The sequence below is a fragment of the Oncorhynchus gorbuscha genome, linkage group LG06, assembly GCF_021184085.1.
Source record: "Oncorhynchus gorbuscha isolate QuinsamMale2020 ecotype Even-year linkage group LG06, OgorEven_v1.0, whole genome shotgun sequence".
NCBI lineage: Eukaryota > Metazoa > Chordata > Actinopteri > Salmoniformes > Salmonidae > Oncorhynchus > Oncorhynchus gorbuscha.
The window spans coordinates 41,765,397-41,785,163 of record NC_060178.1 but is presented as its reverse complement, the minus strand read 5'-3'; the positions used below and the strand labels follow the sequence as shown (position 1 = coordinate 41,785,163).

The 19,767-nt window shown below is 42.0% G+C and overlaps 1 protein-coding gene across 4 annotated transcripts; it reads right to left on the bottom strand.

The window, feature by feature from the left end:
• Positions 1 to 486: 486 nt before the first annotated feature.
• On the bottom strand, positions 487 to 18,825 carry LOC124037985 (sentrin-specific protease 5-like). Of its 4 annotated transcripts, none has more exons than XM_046353311.1 (10): positions 18,754 to 18,825; positions 10,859 to 12,042; positions 10,672 to 10,777; positions 10,385 to 10,532; positions 10,176 to 10,223; positions 9,953 to 10,030; positions 5,215 to 5,352; positions 3,107 to 3,190; positions 2,970 to 3,020; positions 487 to 2,855 (listed from the first exon to the last, which is right to left on the bottom strand). In XM_046353311.1, the coding sequence occupies exons 2-10, from the start codon at positions 11,730 to 11,732 to the stop codon at positions 2,745 to 2,747; spliced, it is 1,638 nt and encodes a 545-aa protein (XP_046209267.1). In that variant the 5' UTR covers positions 11,733 to 12,042; positions 18,754 to 18,825; the 3' UTR covers positions 487 to 2,744. The 4 variants fall into 4 exon arrangements, with proteins under 4 accessions (XP_046209267.1, XP_046209264.1, XP_046209266.1 ...); XM_046353308.1 differs by lacking the exon at positions 18,754 to 18,825 and adding an exon at positions 18,622 to 18,739; XM_046353310.1 differs by lacking the exon at positions 18,754 to 18,825 and adding an exon at positions 18,617 to 18,728.
• Positions 18,826 to 19,767: the final 942 nt, after the last annotated feature.

The following is a 19,767-nucleotide window of genomic DNA, read 5'->3' as shown; positions in this document are numbered from 1 at the left end:
CATCTGAGAAACAGTTTTGTTACACTTCAAGAAACTTTACAAACCACCCCATCATCATAAGTTGATCATTAAACATCCTCACATGGGACACTGTTTGCTAAAGCAGTTAACATTAGAGATATTCATCCAGTCACCGATATGCTGAGTTGACAAAGGTCACAGTGCCACGGTCACAATAGTAGTACTACTTTCTTTACAGAATAAAACACAAAAGAATAAGGCCTTCGCTCCAGACGGCTATCCTACAAATCAGGTTTGAGGAGTTAGCGGGGTAACTTGTCAACTCCTGATAACTAGTTAGAAGAATGTTGCTCACCTTTCAGTCAGGTACATTTCTATGGCAACAAATCCTTCAAAACTAACTTGCTCCAGGGCAGGCAAACTCCATTTATTCTGAATGAAGTGTCTGAGCAGCGAGTTGATGACCAGTGAAATCAAATTCCCTCCCACGCGAAAAGATCATCATCATCATCATCATCCCCTTCATTTGAGAAAGACTGATGAAATATTTTATTAATCCATTTTTTTGTTAAAAGTATTAACAATGTTAAAATACCCATCAAATGATTTTGTATTTACAGAATGCATTTGAAACTATACACAGTAAAAGTTTAGTATGATACAATTATTTTAGCAATAGGAGTGGGAAGGAAAAAGGTGCTTCTGCATTGATAAGCACACCAAAGACAGCATTAACAATACAATTAAGCCGGCACTTATAAAAGCCTTTTTCACACCATTGGTATTGAGGCTATAGCTTGCTGAATTTGCAAGAATACATTTTGGCACAAATTAAAATGTGGCACGGACTAAACCATGAATTGATGTTTCAGTGTCTCAATGAAGAGTTCGGCTTTCGACTAGCCCGCAGTTAGAAGCCTGCTAGAGTTAGTGGCAGGCGGACAAGCAATATCCACCGTCCTAATACAGACAAAGCCAGACCTGGAATGTGAAGCTAACACAAGCTGGTTAGCTTTAGAAAACCCTGAGTAGATCTAGCTTGTGTCATAGGACACCCCTCTGTTCGGTGTGGCTGGGCCTCTGGGTTGTTGCATCCTCCTGATGCAAACAACTCAGAGTAATCTCTCAAACATGAATTAAAACCAATGTAGAGAAAATGATTGCCTGAGTCATACAAGCTACATCATGGTGTTTGTATGAATGTATTCAGGAGTCAACTTAGAAAGGAAACTGTGCCACCGTTTAGGATGAGACGCATACATTGGGAACTTCCATTAACATGACATTTTGAGGACAGTTTTCACATCTAGAGAATCCCAATTTAACCCCTCTGGGTATCGATTTGTAAGTATAACCCTGTATTACATCAACAAATTGCAATACAATATTTTAGGTTCTACCACAGCAGCTTAAATCAAGAACAATATCAAATAAACCATAAAGTCTCTCTCAACGAAGATTAAACAGATTTAACCCTAGTAAAGAGAATGCTGTGAACATGATCTCTAATGGTACCTAGTGTGCTGGAATGAAATGGATGACAGTATAGATGGATTCATTCAGCATGTTCGACAGCAGCGTTTCCCCAACTACACCCAGTCTGTGGACCAGCTCCCTCAGATGGGTAACTGACACCAACTGAGTCAGCTCAAGTGCTTGGTGGTCCTCCAATGAGAACCATAGTTTGCCAGCCCCTCATACAAAAAAAAAGCATTACTTCTTCCTCAGTACACTATGTCAAGATATGCGGTTCAAAAACAATAAGGTGTACAGTATTTGACAGAAGTAGAAAGAGCAGTGTTTATGAAGCCATTTTCAGTGGAGTAGCATGGCCAATTGTAACTAAATATCTCCCACTTAACTCCTGAAAGTAATGGCGCAATGTAAATGTAATTTCTGACTGAGCCGACACGTGTAATATTTACAGAATGCGGAAACATTGAAATGTTAAAAAAAGGCAGTCTCCCTATAGTTCGGATCTTCCACATTGAATCTAAGCTCAACTGTCTCAACTGCTGTTTGATGCGAAGGAGTTTCAGAAGAACTAAGAGCTGAATTCAATCCCTAGCGGGAAAGATCCACGTTATAGCTCGATTTACATTTCAAGACAACGTTCCCGCGTTTGCAGAGACTGCATTCACGTAAATGCTGCATGTCAGCGCAATTGGAAATTACCTTTAATTTGTCAAATGTGGATCATCCGTGATACAGATGGAATCTAGCCCAAGAGAGCGGAAGTAGTAACAAAACAGTACATTCAATTAAAAGCTAACCTTCGAGGAGTCTTCTTGCTCTTTACCGCACTAGTCAGGCAGAGATTACATGATATAAAACAAGAACCTTCAAATTTCACCCAATGTCCCATATAATCTGCCATTTACATTTCAAGAACTGAAATTAGGAAACGGTATCAGCACATATAGGTCCGTCACTAGCATCTGAAACCTTATAGCAGCAGCTTTAGCTCCAGATCCAGGTCAGTCAGTCAACAATGGAAACTTTGTGGACGTCAACTCCCAAAGGAATTCAAAGTCTCAAGTCCCTCCCGTTAAAGATTTTTTTACTTTTTTTAAACGGGGCATTTAAAAAAAAAAAAATTATTGCCCTCCTCTGAAGGAGAGAAAAGACTGTCACCAGTCAAATGTTGTGTCTCTACGGCATTTCCTTCAGTTTCTCCTTGGCTCCAGTAGTTTAAAAAAAAGTGTTAAATGGCCCTTGTACAATAACAATTGTTAACCCACTGTTCACTGGAGAGGCAGGTGTACTTTCTCAGCTGTGGTCAGTCAGTCACTCAGTTTACAGTCACAGAGCTCTTTGTAAATCCTCTTGCGGACTTTGGGCATGTCGTCCTGTGTGAACTGCAGTGGTTCTTTTAAAGCCAGGCACTTGCAGTACTGTGAGAAGCAGAGAAAAAAAATATTAAAAAAATATTAAAAAATCAATAAAAAGGCTCACCATAGCAGTGTGCGTGTGGGGAATTTGCAGTATGAGGGAAAATACTCACTCACCTCCAATACAAAGACTCCACAGTCACTGTCATTCTTCTGTTGAGGAATACCCTGAGGGTGAGAACCAGAGACAGTAGTCAAAAGAGCCAATTGGAAAATGTGAGAGAACAGTCACATGGTGACATCTGAAACAATACCTTGTTTATAATCATCTTCCAGCCATTCTGATAGGTAGCTTGTTTCTTCTCCTTCGCCTCGGCCAGGATGTATCTCATGATGTTCTGCCGGGCCGATAACAAGAGGAAAACAAGGGTTTAGTTCACAAAAAAAGGTTTAGTTTCACACGGACTCCTTCGAGGTTCCCAAAATGTGGATCAGGTAGACCAGGGATGAGCAACTGATAGGGGCCACAAAAAAAGGGAACTCATGAGGCCGCAGTGGCTGATGGGTCTGTACCCACAGCAATACAGCCCCCCACCACGACCTCTGAGCAAAACATTTTAGCAGCCAAGAGAAAAATAAATGTTTTGTTAATTTCCTACAATTTTACACATTTTGCCATGGGGCAGAGAGAAAATGTGTAGTTTTACAGCAAATATTATGCAATTCTACACAAATGTATGCCACTTTTTATGAACTCAGCAAAAAAAAGTCCTCACTCTCAACTGCATTTATTTTCAGCAAACTTAATGTGTAAATAATTGTATGAACAAAAGATTCAACAGACAAACAGAACAAGTTCCACAGACATGTGACTAAGAAGATCAAACATAAGTCAGTATCTAGTGTGGTCACCAGCTGCATTAAGTACTGCAGTGCATCTCCTCATGGACTGCACCAGATTTGTCAGTTCTTGCCGTGAGACGTTACCCCACTCTTCCACCGAGGTACCTGCAAGTTCCTGGACATTTCTGGGGGAGAACGCCCTAGCAATCTGATCCAACAGGTCCCAGGCGTGCTCAATGGGATTGAGATCCGGGCTCTTCGCTGGCCATGGCAGAACACTGACATTCCTGTCTTGCAGGGAATCATACACAGAACGAGCAGTATGGCTGGTGGCATTGCCATGCTGGAGGGTCATGTCAGGATGAGCCTGCAGGAAGGGTACCACATGAGGGAGGATGTCTTCCCTGTAACGCACAGCGTTAAAATTGGCTGCAATGACAACAAGCTCAGTCCGATGCTGTGACACACCACCCCACACCATGACCCTCCACCTCCAAATAAACGCAAATCTGACCATCAACCCTGGTGAGACAAAACTGCGACTCCTCAGTGAAGAGCACTTTTAGCCAGTCCTGTCTGGTCCAGCGACGGTGGGTTAGTGCCCATAGGCAATGTTGCCAGTGATGTCTGGTGAGGACCTGCCTTACAACAGGCCTACAAGCCCTCAGTCCAGCCGCTCTCAGGTTATTGCGGACAGTCTGAGCACTGGAGGTCCAGCCGCTCTCAGGCTATTGCGGACAGTCTGAGCACTGGAGGGAGAGATTGTGCGTTCCTGGTGTAACTCGGGAAGTGTTTGTTGTCATCCTGTACCTGTCCCGCAGATGTGATGTTTGGATGTCTGCCACTGTGAGGACAATCAGCTGTCCATCCTGTCTTAGGCGTCTCACGGTATGGACATTGCAATTTATTGCCCTGGCCACATCTGCACTCCTCATGCCTCCTTGCAGCATGCCTAAGGCACAATCACGCAGATGAGCAGGGACCTTGGGCGTCTTTCTTTTGGTGTCAGTAGAAAGGCCTCTTTAGTGTCCTAAGTTTCCATAACTGTGACCTTAATTGCCTACTGTCTGTAAGTGGTTAATGTCTTTAACGACCGTTCCACAGGTCATTACTTGTTTGAGTAACTAGCATGAGAAAGCGTTTAAACCCTTTACAAAGAAGATTGTGAAGTAAATTGGATTTTTACAAATTATCTTTGAAAGACAGGGTCCTGAAAAAGGGACTCTTTTTTTTTGCCGAGTTTGTGTTAACTGATGATCAATTGGCCCCACCCTGGTTGTAATTCAACCATGCTTACCACAAGTTTATATCGCTGGCCACTAGACTAACTTACCAATCCCCCCAAACAAATTGGCTGTCATGGGCTAATTGATTGACATTGATGCACAACCAAAATGTCTAAATTGTACTCAACAGTAAGTTGAGACCCTGACTGAGCCCCCCCAAAAAAAGAAATCAGACGTCCCATGTTAAAATTTTTCATGCTTATCAAATCAATGTTCCTCAAGTCTAGGATGAAATTCAGAGAAGCAAGAGTTTCATTGAGCAGCAGAGGACTGTAAAGTGTGTGTGATCATACCTCTATGGTGTATTTGAAGACAATGCCCTGTGAGTCATAGTAGTGGATGTGGTGGTTGGCCATGTCTACTGTGATCAGGGACCAGTGGATCTCCAGGTGGATAGGAATCAGCAGCAGACTCTTGGAAAACAGATCCACCTGCCAAACGGAGAGAGAGACCCGAGTGGTATACTACGAAGCAAGCAAGATCTACGCAGGTTTTCTAAAAGCTAGCCAGTTTCAGTCAGCGTCACATTCTAGTTCAGGCTTTGTCCATACTGGATGGATACCATGGATATTGCTCCTCTGCCTGCCGACAATTCTAGCAGGCTTGTAACTGCGCGTGCATGTCGCGTGTGACTAGTCAAACTCTTCATTGCAACAATGCTGAAACAAATTTTAAAAAATGGGCAGTCAGTGCCACATTTTCATTTGTGATGAAAACAAAATTAAAAGTTATTGCTAATTCAGCATACTCATGTGAAATAGGCTTTTAGAAGTGCCATCTTCATTTTATTTATCAGTATTTCAGTCTTTGGTGTGCTTATCTGATTCAGAGGAGTTGGCTTAAATGCAGAAGACATTTCAGTTGTACTGCTGACAACGCACAAGCACCCCCCCCCCCCACTCCTATCGATAACATAAGTGTCCAGTAGAGACCCTGGTTTATAGATATATTTCTTTGACCCCCTTTTCTCCACAATTTCGTGGTATCCAATTGTTCGTAATTACTATCTTGTCTCATCGCTACAACTCCCGTACGGGAGAGACGAAGGTCGAAAGCCATGCGTCCTCCGAAACACAACCCAATTAAGCCGCACTGCTTCTTAACACAGCGCGCATCCAACCCGGAAGCCAGCTACACCAATGTGTCGGAGGAAACACCGAGACCTTGGTTAGCGTGCACTGCGCCCAGCCCACCACAGGAGTCGCTAGTCCGATGAGACAAGGATATCCCTACCGGCCAAACCCTCCCTAACCCGGACGACGCTAGGCCAATTGTGGTCCCACGGACCTCCCGGTCGCGGCAGAGCCTGGGCCCGAAACCAGAGTCTATGGTGGCACAGCTAGCGCTGTGAGGCCCTATGACCCTGGTTTATAAACTACAGGGCTCAGATCAAAACACAATCACTTGTCTAACTTTATTCAGAGCTTTAATGCTTTTTGAAGTCAGTTCAGCTTCAGATAGATGTATTTTTTTTAATCACGGTTTTCAGTTGATAATTATTTAAAAATTAAATGCATTATGAAATAATTACATAAAAAGAATTAGCTTTTTAATGGAAATTCCAAAGCCAAAAATAGTAAACATTCAATTGCCAAAACATTGAAAATATTCTATAGTCTCCATTATGTATCAATAAAAACATGGGAAATTACTTAAGCAATAATACGAGAGGCCATGCATTTTGACATTTTTATCATGGCTTTTGACAGCCATTCCAGAAAGCACTTCAATACAAACCAACTGGGCAGTGATGTAGCTAGGGTTCTTCATTTCACTCCTTTTCTTTGTCCTCTATAGCAGCTCTAACATTACTGATTTCTGCATGTCTAACGTTAATGCTAGGCTCAGGTTGCTGGTCCACTTGCTCTTCTTGTTGGCACCATTCATTAAACTTTAGTGGATAAAACAAATCAAAAAGTAACTTTAAAAGTCATCCATGACGAGTTACAGGTGTTAAGACTAGTGGTTGTAAAAGTAGTAGTGCGTTGCTAGGTAAAAACAAACAATGCCACTTTATATGAACGTGTTGTGTCTATCATGGACAGGAGAGGCTCTAACAATGGGAATTCCAAACCACCAGTTGTATAATATGAAATACAATATTTCAGTTGTGTATATCAGTTTTTATTTGAGTAAATGATTTCTCATTCCGTAAAGTCATCATCTCTGCCCAGGCAAGTAGCAGCCAGCCAATCCAACGTTCTGTGCTCCCCATACTGTACTGACTTTAGTCATTCTATTCAGCTAGACTAGCCTGCCTAAGTATGCTGCAGAGCAGTCTTCTTCGAATGCATACATTCCTCACACAGTCTGTATCTAACCTAACGCAGCAAGTGCAAAAAAAAGTGAATCTCTCCAGAGAGGAAGCAAAAGGTTTTACTCGCGGCAAAATCTGTCCAAAAATAAGCCCAATGCATTTCTATGGGCTTATTTTGGACCTAAGCTTGTCGCCTGCCTTCCCACCTTGGGGGCAATGGCTCCCATTGTTAGGGTGGAGACATGAGCATTGCTTCATTGCATAGACGGGTTGGTTGTTTAGCAACGAAACTGGAGCGTGTGCAACTATGAGGCAAAACAGACTGGGTTGGCTTAGATGGTTGACAACATGTAAACTAGATTTAGTCACCAATTTGATTGAAAGCAAACATTTGCACACTTGTCTCAAATAATCCGTAACAGATGTTGGTTAGCAAGCGAGCAAAGTGTCACCATAGAAAACACCTCAAAACAAGACATGGTATCAAGAACAAGATAAAACTAGCTGAAAAGAGCCAACTATGATTCCTCACATGGCAGCTTCTTGTCATTGTTGCTAGACATCTGGCCATCTGGAATCACAACACAGAAGCGTGTGCACCGTTTGTGACAGTCAGTTAATTACTCTACAGTATACCGATTTCTGTCCGAGCTAGAAACAGGCACCACGGATTATGGTCATTGTACAGTTGTGGCCAAAATCTTGAGAATGACACAATTATACATTTTCAAAGTTTGCTGCCTCAGTTTGTATGATGGCAATTTGCATATACTCCAGAATGTTATGAAGAGTGATCATATGAATTGCAATTAACTGCAAAGTCCCTCTTTGCCATGCAAATGAACTGAAACCCAATAAAACCTTTCCACTGCATTTCAGTCCTGCCACAAAAGGACCAGCTGACATCATGTCAGTGATTCTCTCGTTAACACAGGTGCAAGTGTTGACGAGGCTGGAGATCACTGTCATGCTGATTGAGTTTGAATAACATACTGGAAGCTTCAAAAGGATGGTGGTGCTTGGAATCATTGTTCTTCCTCTGTCAACCATGGTTACCTACAAGGAAACACGTGCCGTCACCATTGTTTTGCACAAAAAGGCAAGGATATTGCAGGCAAGGGCAGCAAAGAAGCCACTTCTCTCCAGGAAAAACATCAGGGACAGACTGATATTCTGCAATAGGTACAGGGATTGGACTGCTGAGGACTGGGGTAAAGTCATTTTCTCTGATGAATCCCCTTTCTGATTGCTTGGGGCATCCGGAAATAAGCTTGTCCAGAGTAGACAAGGTGAGCAGTACCATCAGTCCTGTGTCAAGCCAACAATAAAGAATCCTGATACCATTCATGTGTGGGGTTGCTTCTCAGCCAAGGGAGTGGGCTCACTCACAATTTTGCCCAAGAACACAGCCATGAATAAAGAATGGTACCAACACATCCTTGGAGAGGAACAGTGTGGTGATGAACAATGCCTTTTCCAGCATGATGGAGCACCTTGCCATAAGGCGAAAGTGATAACTAAGTGGCTCGGGGAACAAAAGATCGATATTTTGGGTCCATAGCCAGGAACCTCCCCAGACCTTAATCCCATTGAGAACTTGTGGTTAATCCTCAAGAGGCGGGTGGACAAACAAAAACCCACAAATTCTGACAAACTCCAAGCATTGATTATGCAAGAATGGGCTGCCATCAGTCAGGATGTGGCCCAGAAGTTAATTGACAGCATGCCAGGGCAGATTGCAGAGGTCTTGAAAAGAAGGGTCAACGCTGCAAATATTGACTCTGCATCAACTTCATGTGATTGTCAATAAAAGCCTTTGACACTTATGAAATGATTGTAATTATACTTCAGTATTCCATAGTAACATCTGACAAAAATATTTAAATACACTGAAGCAGCAAACTTTGTGGAAATTAATATTTGTCTATTTGTCACTAAGCTTTTGGTCACGACAGTACACTGAACAAAAATGAACACAACATGCAAAGTGTTTGTCCCATATTGCATGAGCGGAAATAAAAGATTCCAGAAATGCTCCAAACACACAAAAAGCTTATTTCTCACAAATTTGTTTACATCCATGTTAGTAGTGAACATTTTTCCTTTGTCAAGATAATCCATCCACCTGACAGGTGCGGCATATAAATAAGCCGATTAAACAGCATGATAATTACACAGGTGCACTTTGTGCTGGCCAAAAGGCCACTCATATGTGGAATTGTCACAATGCCACATGTCATAAGTTTTGTAGGGAGCATTGTGAACGGAGTGCCCCATGGTGGCGTTGGGGTTATGGTATGGGCAGGCATAAGCTACAAACACAATTGCATTTTATTAATGGCTATTTGAATGCACAAAAATACTGTGACAAGATCCTGAGGCCCATTTATTATTATTATTACAGATGCATATCTGTATCCCAGTCATGTGAAATCCATAGATTAGAGTTTTTCAATTGACAGATTTTCTATAACGCAGTAAAAATATTTATATTTCTGTTAATTGCCATCTTTCTGCAATGAACTAGGTTGAATATTTGCTTAATAAAACTAAAACTTGCTTCAGCCCAGAGTCCATCAGTTCTTGACTTCTCTCGTTAATAATTTAATTTCTAGAGAAATTGAGTATTCGGCTCACAAGTATAAACTAAATGAAAGTCAAGTAATTGATCTGACATCAGTCAATTAGTTGTTTAATAACCACAAAAATAAACCATCATTTTGGTTAATCACTCAGCACTACAGAGCTTGTGATCTGATCTATCATCAGCTTACCTTTTTGGTCCATCTCTTAACCCCTTCATAGCCTTTGGCCACCAGCTGCCTGTGAAAGAAGCTGTTAAAGAAATGAACCTGCAGGAGAAAACAGAAGAAAATTCAGTAACCTTGGAAATGCAACATAAGACCGCCATCTTAACAACTCCCTTTTACCAATAACCCTTTGTTGAACATTCTGATCAAGGATCCAAAATGAATGCACTTAGGAATGTACTCCCACCTTGTGCTCTGTAGCCTCCATGATCAATTCGCCATACATGTTTATCACCTAGACACACAAGACAAAGAAATAGGAAAACTTTTACTTAATCCTCTTCATTCTTGGTGGAACATAGGGCCTCTGCACTAAAGTTTTTGAATTTCAGGTTAGATAAAACAGTGAATCAGGTTTCTAAGCAGCAAGCACCATTTTCTATGGGCCATAGCTACCTGGTCGTTGACCCAGTTTTGATCGTCCAGTGTGGACAGGTCCTCCAGGGTCAGAGTGTGCTTGTTGTAGTCCACTTTAAAGCAATTCATAGGGATGGAGGCTAGACCCGCTTTGTACTTCAAAACTTCTAAATGGATGTTTAGCTTCCTGGTACAGAGGGATGAGACAGGTCAAACCAAGGGTCAAATGGAATTCCAAGTAGACAAAAGAACAGATGCAATCAGCATAACAATGGAAATCAGTGGTGAAAGTTAAACTGGTTTGTGGGGTGTCTCATGATTCATACTTGTCAATGAAGTCCGTGTTACACTTGTTCTTCAGGTGCTCCAAGACATCAGTCTCACTGAGGGGGATGAAACTCCCGTACGTCACAAAGAAGAGCTCCAGAAACTCTGAGGGAGAGACAGACACCTTAACTAAAAAGGTCATATCCAGTCAAATTTGAAATCATAGTTACAATAAAAGTCTAGTACCATGAATGAGGTCTCTGATTCCTTCATGGATGCCCTCTTCTGGTTTGGGTTGTTGTGGTGATGGCTGGGATTGCTGTGCTAGGTCTGTGGCACTTCCCTGTTCAGGTCTTTGAGCCCACACTCCTATCTTGCAGTAATCTCGGTGGTCCCACAGAGCAAATGTGTGTAGGGTGCTGCACAGAATAATGCCTGGGGAAACACAGGCTATGGCTGATGGTTCCACCTCCATAGGGGCGCTACAGTGTGTTGGTTCCTCTTTGGGGACAGCTGATGTACCGTTGGAAAGGAAGACAGCTGGGTCACCAGCCTGGGGCGGGGGCTGCTTTATGACCTCCATCTTAGGGTCTATAACCGGCTGTTTGACTGAACCAGGGGCCTTTTCCCCCTCACACACAACCCCTTCACAGGCTCTCTCCTGCTCCATTATTGAATCAGCAAAATGCTCAACCACTGATGTCGTTACCGGTTGAACCACAGACTTATTCACCAGTTTAACCATAGTGTACGTTAACTTCTGACCCATAGAGTCCAATAAGGTTTGACCAACAGAGTTGATTACAGGTGAAGCCAAAGGGTTTGAGTCTTTCTCCAGCTCCTCTCGGATGGCTGTTACCTGTTGCTCTGTCATCAGGGTCTTCTTATAAGATGGGCGACCACCCTTTCTCTTAGGGGTCTCCCCCAGTGCCTGGCCCTTGACCTTCCCTGGCTGGGCCCTGCGTTGTCGGGACTTGCCACCCGGATTCTTCCCATGTGGGGCCTTCCCATCATGGAGCTTAGAGTTTGGCCCACAGCAGTCACATGCCTTCGGTGTCCTCTTCCTCTCAGAAGAGCGGCCATTGGTGCCCACCTGTGCTGGCGGCGTGTCATGAACCATGGCTCTGTCCTCAGCCCCTACCCCATCTCGCCACGGCTGCCTCTGGCCCTCAGTGCTGGTCCCAGCCCTTCAGGGGGCCTGTACCATGGAGCTCCCCAGTGGATGGACTCTCTAGATGAGTCACACCAGTCTCTCAGATGGTGGAGAACGTAGATTCTCAGGGATGAGGCCTTGCTGCTCCTCCTATGCTTCCCTAAGCAGTACTCCGGATTGGCGGGTTTGTGAACATACACCGTACCAACAAGCGTTCAGTTCCGTGGGTGGTCTTCTTACAACCTGCTCCAACAACTCTTAGGAACCTAGGAAGAAGCTGCATTCAAGTAAAGAGCCATGTTAGGCTAAATGTGTAAAATTAACAATTTGTGTGTGAAATGAACATACTACTCTGTGCAATGTGATGACAACAGTACTGTGTAGATAGCTAGGAATATTACAAGAAAGCGATAAGACCTGTGTTGTCAAATGTTGCTCCATCACAGATATCTAATGATTTCCTAGCACAAGAACGTACTCGAGTGTAGGAGAGCCTACAGTTACTTCTTAAGGTCAAAGGATATAGGTTATTTTCAGAGGTAGACTGGCTCTGGCAGCCAAAAACTCCATCTAAACATGAATCGATTCTCAATTGAAAAACAGTTAGAAGCATAAAGCCCTTTACTTTCATATCACATCAAAATAATTTCACAAATGGAAAATACACTTTCTGTACACGGTTTTAACCGGCTTCATCACAGCTGCGCTGCAGCCGATACTCAAAACACACTAACGGCCTTCTTCCGCTACACAAGTGTTGAGCATACTACGTAGCTAGTTAGCACAGGTGCCGCCTCAAGTCTTCCGTAAACACCCGCTGTAACGTGGAGATATGGCCGTGTGGGAACAGTAACACTAAAAAGGTGTGTAGTAATTTAAAAAGATGCACTATGCAGAAATCGCTCCACCATTTCTTGGTTGCTAAAAATCTAATAGATTGTGACCAAACTAAAATTACACAAACAAGCAAGTTTAGTGTTCAATTATTCTCTACCATGTGAAATCTTTTCAATAACAAAATGTTTGTATTTTTAGCTGGTGTTCAAAACCTAAAGTAAGATGCAAAAAAATAAACTTAACAGGAAGCATAGAAATGGCACACATAGAACAGATCTACCGCTTCTTAGGACTTGCTTTCAATGACAGATCTATACACACACAGTTCAATTTGGTCAGGTCGTCAGGTCTCCCAAAAGTCACATATTACAGCTTTAACATTAGATTCTGAAAATGATTTATTGCTAATATGAAAAGGAACTTATGTTTCTAAAACCGTACTCGCAAGTGATGCGTGTTCACGTTCAGAATGTTCACGTTCAGAATGAGCATCGGGGAAATACTAAACAAAAGTCCCCCAGGAAAAAAAAATAATTCTTCAATTAGGCACTAGTTACATGCTGACCACACCGGACGCATTGCGTGCTCTGCAAAATAAATGTACACATACATGTCATTCAATAATTTCAAGTGAGCGTCTATATCCAGCCACTAAAATATAACTTGGGCTGTATTTTGTTCTATTTTTAGACACTTGACACGCTGCAAGTCCTGCCTCACTATCTCATCATTGGTTTTTAGGAGAATATACCCATGTGGGTAATTGAAAAGGTGAGAGGTTCAGACTCCAGTCAGTTGCAGTAATGCACCTTAAAGTTGGTTGCCAAAAAGTAGTGGAGGCTGGTGGGAAGAGCTTTAGGAGGACGAGCTCATTGTAACGGCTGGAATGGAATATCTTTAACTAGGCAAGTCGGTTAAGAACAAGTTCTTATTTACAATGACAGCCTACCAAAAGGCCTCCACATCACAACAAGAGATAACATAAAGAGAGACCTAAGACAACATAGCATGGTAGCAGCACAACACATGGTACAAACAGCACAAGTGGCAAGCTGCAGAGAAGTGAAATGATGAGTGACCCAGGGATGTCTGTGCTTCGGGGACATTTAACAGAATGTGACTGGCAGAACAGGTGTTGCATGTGGAGGATGAGGGCTGCAGTAGATGAGGCCTAAGACGGTTTTATAAATAATCATCAACCAGTGGCTCTTGCGACAGGTGTACAGAGATGACCAGAAGAGTATAGGAGTGCAGTGATGTGTCCTAGGAGCATTGGTGCAAAATATGATGGCCGAATGGTAAAGAACATCTAGCCGCTAGAGAGCACCCTTACCTGCTGATCTATAAATTACGTCCCCGTAATCTAGCATGGATAAGATGGTCATCTGAATCAGAGTTACTTTGGCAGGTGGAGTGAAAGAGGAACGATTACGATAGAAGAAACCAAGTCTAGATTTAACTTCCGCCTGCAGCTTTGGCATGTGCTGAGAGAAGGACAGTATACCGCCTAGCCATACTCCCAAGTACTTGTATGAGGTGACTCAAGAGGTAGTTATCACACCTGTGGGGAGGGGCATTCTTCTTAACAAACCACATGACCTTTGTTTTGGAGGTGTTGAGAACAAGGTTAATGGGAGAGAAATCTTGTTGGACACTAAGAAAGAAATGTTGTAGAGCATTTAACACAAAATTCAGGGAGGGGCCAGCTGAGTATCATCTGCAAATAAATGGATGAGAGAGCTTCCTACTGCCGGAGCTATGTTGTTGATGTAAATTGAGAAGAGCGTGGGGCCTAGGATCAACCCTTGGAGTACACCCTTGGTGACAGGCAGTGGCTGAGACAGCAGATGTTCTCTCTTTATACACTGCACTCAGAGGGGTAGTTAGAAAACCAGAGCAAAGACCCCTCAGAGACACCAATACTCCTTAGCCGGCCCACAAGAATGGAATGGTCTACCGTATCAAAAGCTTTGGCCAAGTCAATAAAAATAGCAGCACGACATTGCTTAGAATCAAGGGAAATGGTGACATCATTGAGGCCCTTTAAGGTTGAAAGGGACATCCATAACCTGAGCCAAACCAGAGAGAATAATATAGACATCAAGGAAGCCAGTCGATTATTGACAAGTTTTTCCAACACTTTTGATAAACAGGGCAAAATAGAAATAGGCCTATAACAGTTAGAATCCATTTTCCCAGAACTCTTTGGAGTAAGACCCACAGTGTGAACTGCTCCTTAAAGTAACTTTGGCCTTCCGGATAGCCTAAGTGCACTTATTTCTCATTTGCCTGAACAAGAGCCAATCAGTTTGAGTATGCGTGTGCAGAGCCTTTTGCCAAATGCAATTATTGAGGTGGAGTAACTCTGCAAGATAACGGTCGAACCAAGGGCTTAAACTTTTAAATGCTAATTTCTCTTTATGGGGCCGTGTTTGTTATTAATATCACTAAAATTATCCAAAAATAAAAGGACTAAGCATCTTCAGAGGGGATCGAGCTAATTCTATACCAATTTTAAAAAAGGCCAGGTCATGAAGGTTTGCTCATTAACATTTTTTAGCAAGTGTCTATGACAAAGCAGGACACATCGTTTCACTGAGCAGCCATTAGGAACACAGGCTGTAAAACAGTGATCACTAAGGTCATTACAGAAAACACCAGACTGATACCTATTGGGATTATTTGTGAGGATAACGTCAAGGAGAGTAGCCTCTTCTGGGTGTTTGGAGTCATACCTTGTGGGATTGGTAATAATCTGAGAAAGATTTAGGAGTCCCATTGCTTTAGGACTTGGTCAGGTGGTTTAAGCATGTCCCAGTTTAGGTCACCTGGCAGGACGAATTCAGACTTAGTGTAAGGGACCAGGAGAGAACTTAGGGCAGGTAGGGTACAGGCGGGTGTTGATGGAGGATGATAACACCCAGCAACAGTCAAAGAGCTATTTGAAAGTTTAATGCTTAAAATAAGCAAATCAAATTGTTTGGGGACAGACTTGGTGGAAACTGAGCACTGAAGGTGATTCTTGGTAAAGATTGCCACTCCAACTTTGGAAGATCTGCCAAAAAAGGTTATATCCAGAAAGGGTTAACATGAGTATTCAAAACACGTTCTTAAACACATCTCAGTAATGATCAACACCTGGATTGGAACTGTGAACCCACACTTTCAATTGATCGATTTTAGGTAATAAGCTTCTAGTGTTAATGTGCAGAATACCCAGGCTTTTAAAAGAGTAGAAATCAGTGAAACAGATATCAGAGCACAAGAATTGGGGCTAGCAACAGTAGATATCTGGAAATGTGCATGTACACCCTATCATCAACAGTAATAAAATCAAGGCAAGGCAGATGACAGGGAGAGCTCTGCAGTGTTGATTTATTACATTTGAATGTGCATCAGATGGCAACAAGATCATATTACACAGCAATTTCATCCGGTAACATGAATACAAAGCCGGAGAGAGGTGGTTGGAATAGGATGGGAGGCCAAGAGTCCGTGTAACCAATAGAGAGTCAGAGTCCCAAGTGTGGGAACAAACAGTCTGTCCCACGGTTGGGTAAACAAGAAAGTTCAGTGAACAAAGCATGAAGGAATCATGAGACAAAAAGCAAAAATGCACAAGCAAAAAAATAACGACTTGGGACTAGCCATTATAAGGTCAGAGTCACTCACCCCAACAGTGCCTGTGAGCTGGAGGCGAGCGAAAGCTCGGGGGGGGGGGGGTGGCACCTGTACCAGGGGGAGACAACCAGGACAGACGGTAAACAGATCGCCAGGTGGAATCCAAGCAGCAGTGCAGCAGGCAATGGAAGTGGGTGTCACACCCACTTGGAAGAAGCTTTTTTTCTGCAGGCAGATCTATTGTAGAAAATGCCAGTAGATGGTCTCTGAACAGCAGGAGGGGGCTTCAAGGCATCTGGATTTGGGTGGGGTAGCCTGCCATTTGTTGGGCTCAAAGGCTTTGACACCTCACACGTCAGTGCTAATTGAAGTTTTATCTGGTCTGTCTCAGTTCCAGGTTGGATAGTAGCATTAATCCTTCCAGGTCCTTTAGTCCAAAATTAGGTTGTAAGTTTGGATTTTTGATCTGGAGTGAAGGTTATGCTGTGGAGGGTAGCATCCTGTATATGTCTCGAATTTCCAGTCTGCAGGGGCAAAAAATAAAAAATACAAAACCGAAGCATGGAGGACGAGAAAAATGTAAATTGACTTCATGTTTCTCATTCTTGATCCATGACACACATGCGGTAGTTAACAATCTATGGTTTTGTTTTATGAAAGGAGAGACGGAATCAGGTAGAGAGATGGAGGTTGGAAGGTAGGGTGAGGATGCAGGGCGAGTCAGGCAGCTACATTGTTCTCAGCTCCAGCAGTGAAATACATGGAACAGAATTTTTAAAAAAATGTTGTTTCCATGTGTGTGATATCGTTCCATTAATTCCATTCCAACGAGCCTGTCCTATAGCCACCCACACAAGACTGAACTAGGAGAGATTACTAGAAACTATATAGGTTTCCCCTTTATCTGTGGACTCCTTGTCAGAGTAGAGAGAACACAATTTTATGTGACTAAAAATTGGTCGATATTCTACAAAGATCCATCAAAAAAGAGAACTTGTACATTTCAAGTAAAATAACAAACCAATGTTTATATCCCAGGACAAGTTGCTAGCAACAGCAAGCTGGCAAGATAAATGTTTCAAGCTGTCCCCAAATGAATATAGTTGGTTCAGAGTTCAATTTGTTATTTCAACCTATTTCATCATGTCTGGTGGGATAGACAAACTCAACATGCACACGCGCGGAGCCATTTTGGTCATCATGTTGGGTCTGAGATAATCTTTTCTTTGCTTCCACTACAACTAGGATACTGATGTGACATTTATATTTATGATTCTGACATTTACTGTCTATCATTACATAAAGACAATATCCAAATGTAAATTAATATTGGCATACTATTTATAGGGCTAATGCATTTCTAAAATAACATGTATTACAGTTAATAATGGTTATGTCTAACAAATAAAACATCTCCCTGACAAATTCAGTTGCTGTTGGACTAGTTACCAACCATGTGAAATTAGCCACAATAAGGATTAGCCACAACTGAAATTTGCTGGTGGCTTTCAAATATAAAGCCCCACCATTTAAAAGTGATGTAAACAGCTACAAATAGTGGAATCATGCCATATTTGGACAAAGTAATGCTAAAAAAGGTTGGAGAGTTGTATATAAATTCAACAAAAGACAACAGTTAATTTGACCAACAAAAAAAATGAAATCGCACTGTGTGTGTACTCCACTTCAGACTTGGCGTTCATCCCAAAAACGTATTATTTCCCCATATGAATGACAACCAGAGGTATCTCATTTCCGGTTTTTAGGACGACAAACTGGCAAACTATTTTGTTTCTAGTTTCACATGTATTTTTTTGCAGACGGTCTTATCCAGAGCGACTACATGAGCAACTGGGGTTAAGTGACTTGCTTAAGGAAAGATTAGGCACATAGTCGGCTTGGGAATTCGAACTGGCGACCTTTCGGTTACCCAACGTTCTTAACCGCTAAGGCTACCTGCCGCCCCAGTTACCTAGATAATATGTGACGGGAAAGAGGGGGGATATCTAGTCAGCTGTACAACTGGACGCATTCAACTGAAATGTGTATTTCGTATTTATCCGAGGTGCCATAATCGACATCCACGTCTTCGGCGCTCAGCCATGTATACAATATAACTTGGAACCACTTTTGCGTGTTGCAATAGCTGGTTGGATAAGGCAAGGCTATTTCTCTGTTTGCTGTCATGTGTGTGAATGTTATATCAAAACACAGAAGAGTCACGATAACGTAGGATGGGTGAACAAGCTTGCTAGCATAGCAAGCTGACTAGCTACCAACACAAATGGTTATTCCTGTTATTTCCATGTCTGGAAAAAAAGCGATCGGTCTGCACAGAAACTATTTTTTCCAGTAACGATAACTCGCCAATAGAAACACATAAAAGCACATACATTACCACATTTCTGCAATAGTGAAACAAGTTGCACCGCTACTAAAATGATATCAAACAAATCACTTGTCAAACAATCGGTCTCATTAGTTTGCTGTCGCTTACTGATTGCGTCACATTTAAGCGCAAACACTATACCATAGAGAAATATAGAGGACTGGAGTGGCCAAAAGGTCTTCTTAGCGTGGGATGCACAATTGAGAGCGTCCACCATTCTAATGTAGTCAACTGGGTGGACTTCCAACTTCATTGGCTGATCCCTCCTGGTGACCCGGTTGGAGTCATGTACAACTGGGTCATCAGGAGGGATCAACCAATCGTGAAAAATAAATATGACCTCTTAAAGATGGAGATAGCCTCAATGGCGCTGCCTACGCTGTCACAGTTGTTATAGTGGCACAGATAGAAAGTTGTTGCCTGGCTACCCAAACTCCTTGCTCTGGCCAAACGCTACACTATGCCCACAGACATTATTTTCTTCTCCACAATGCGTATGGATCTGAGTACTTCCCAACAATTTCTAGAATGGAAATCCATTCTATCAATATGAGTCTGAAACATTTACTCTAGTGTCAAAAGTGACTACAAAGTGTAAATAGAATCATTTTTGTCTGTCTCGTTTAAAACAGTTTGGAACTTCAGTGCTTCACAACAAGTGAAGGTTTGGTTTGGTTTGGATTACAATTGAATTCTACAGACGAAGAACCATATATGTGACAATTTTTCAATTTTAAGATAATCAGTTATTTTTATATTATTTATTGTGTGTACCACATTAGGAGTTTTATGGTTGACAAATAATTCACCATACCCATATCTTCCAACAACTATTGATATTTTTTTTGTTATTTAAAAAAATACTTTTTAAAAAGTACTTTCAAGTACAGATGCCCTTCATGTAAATAACTTGAACACAATATGTAGTTAATTCATTTGTATGGAGGTTCATTTAAAGGTGGTCTATCAACTTTAGCACTGATGACTTTTCTTAAAAGTTGAGTCATGAAATCTTAGTCTCATTTAAAAATTAAGCCCTCAATGTGAACATACTATAGAATAACTACAAAAACAGAATACAATTAAATTAATTCAATCAAAACCTGCACAACTTGTACATATCAAATATGGATCAATGTGATGTGCCAATATGCA

Excerpts from the sequence above, each read along its gene's own strand:
- LOC124037985 (XM_046353311.1), bottom strand. The coding sequence starts at position 11,732 with ATGGTTCATGACACGCCGCCAGCACAGGTGGGCACCAATGGCCGCTCT. Across the intron at positions 10,533-10,671 it reads AACACGGACTTCATTGACAA|GAAGCTAAACATCCATTTAG; the intron begins GTATGAATCATG and ends CCTCTGTACCAG. Across the intron at positions 3,021-3,106 it reads GGAAGATGATTATAAACAAG|GGTATTCCTCAACAGAAGAA; the intron begins GTATTGTTTCAG and ends TCTCACCCTCAG.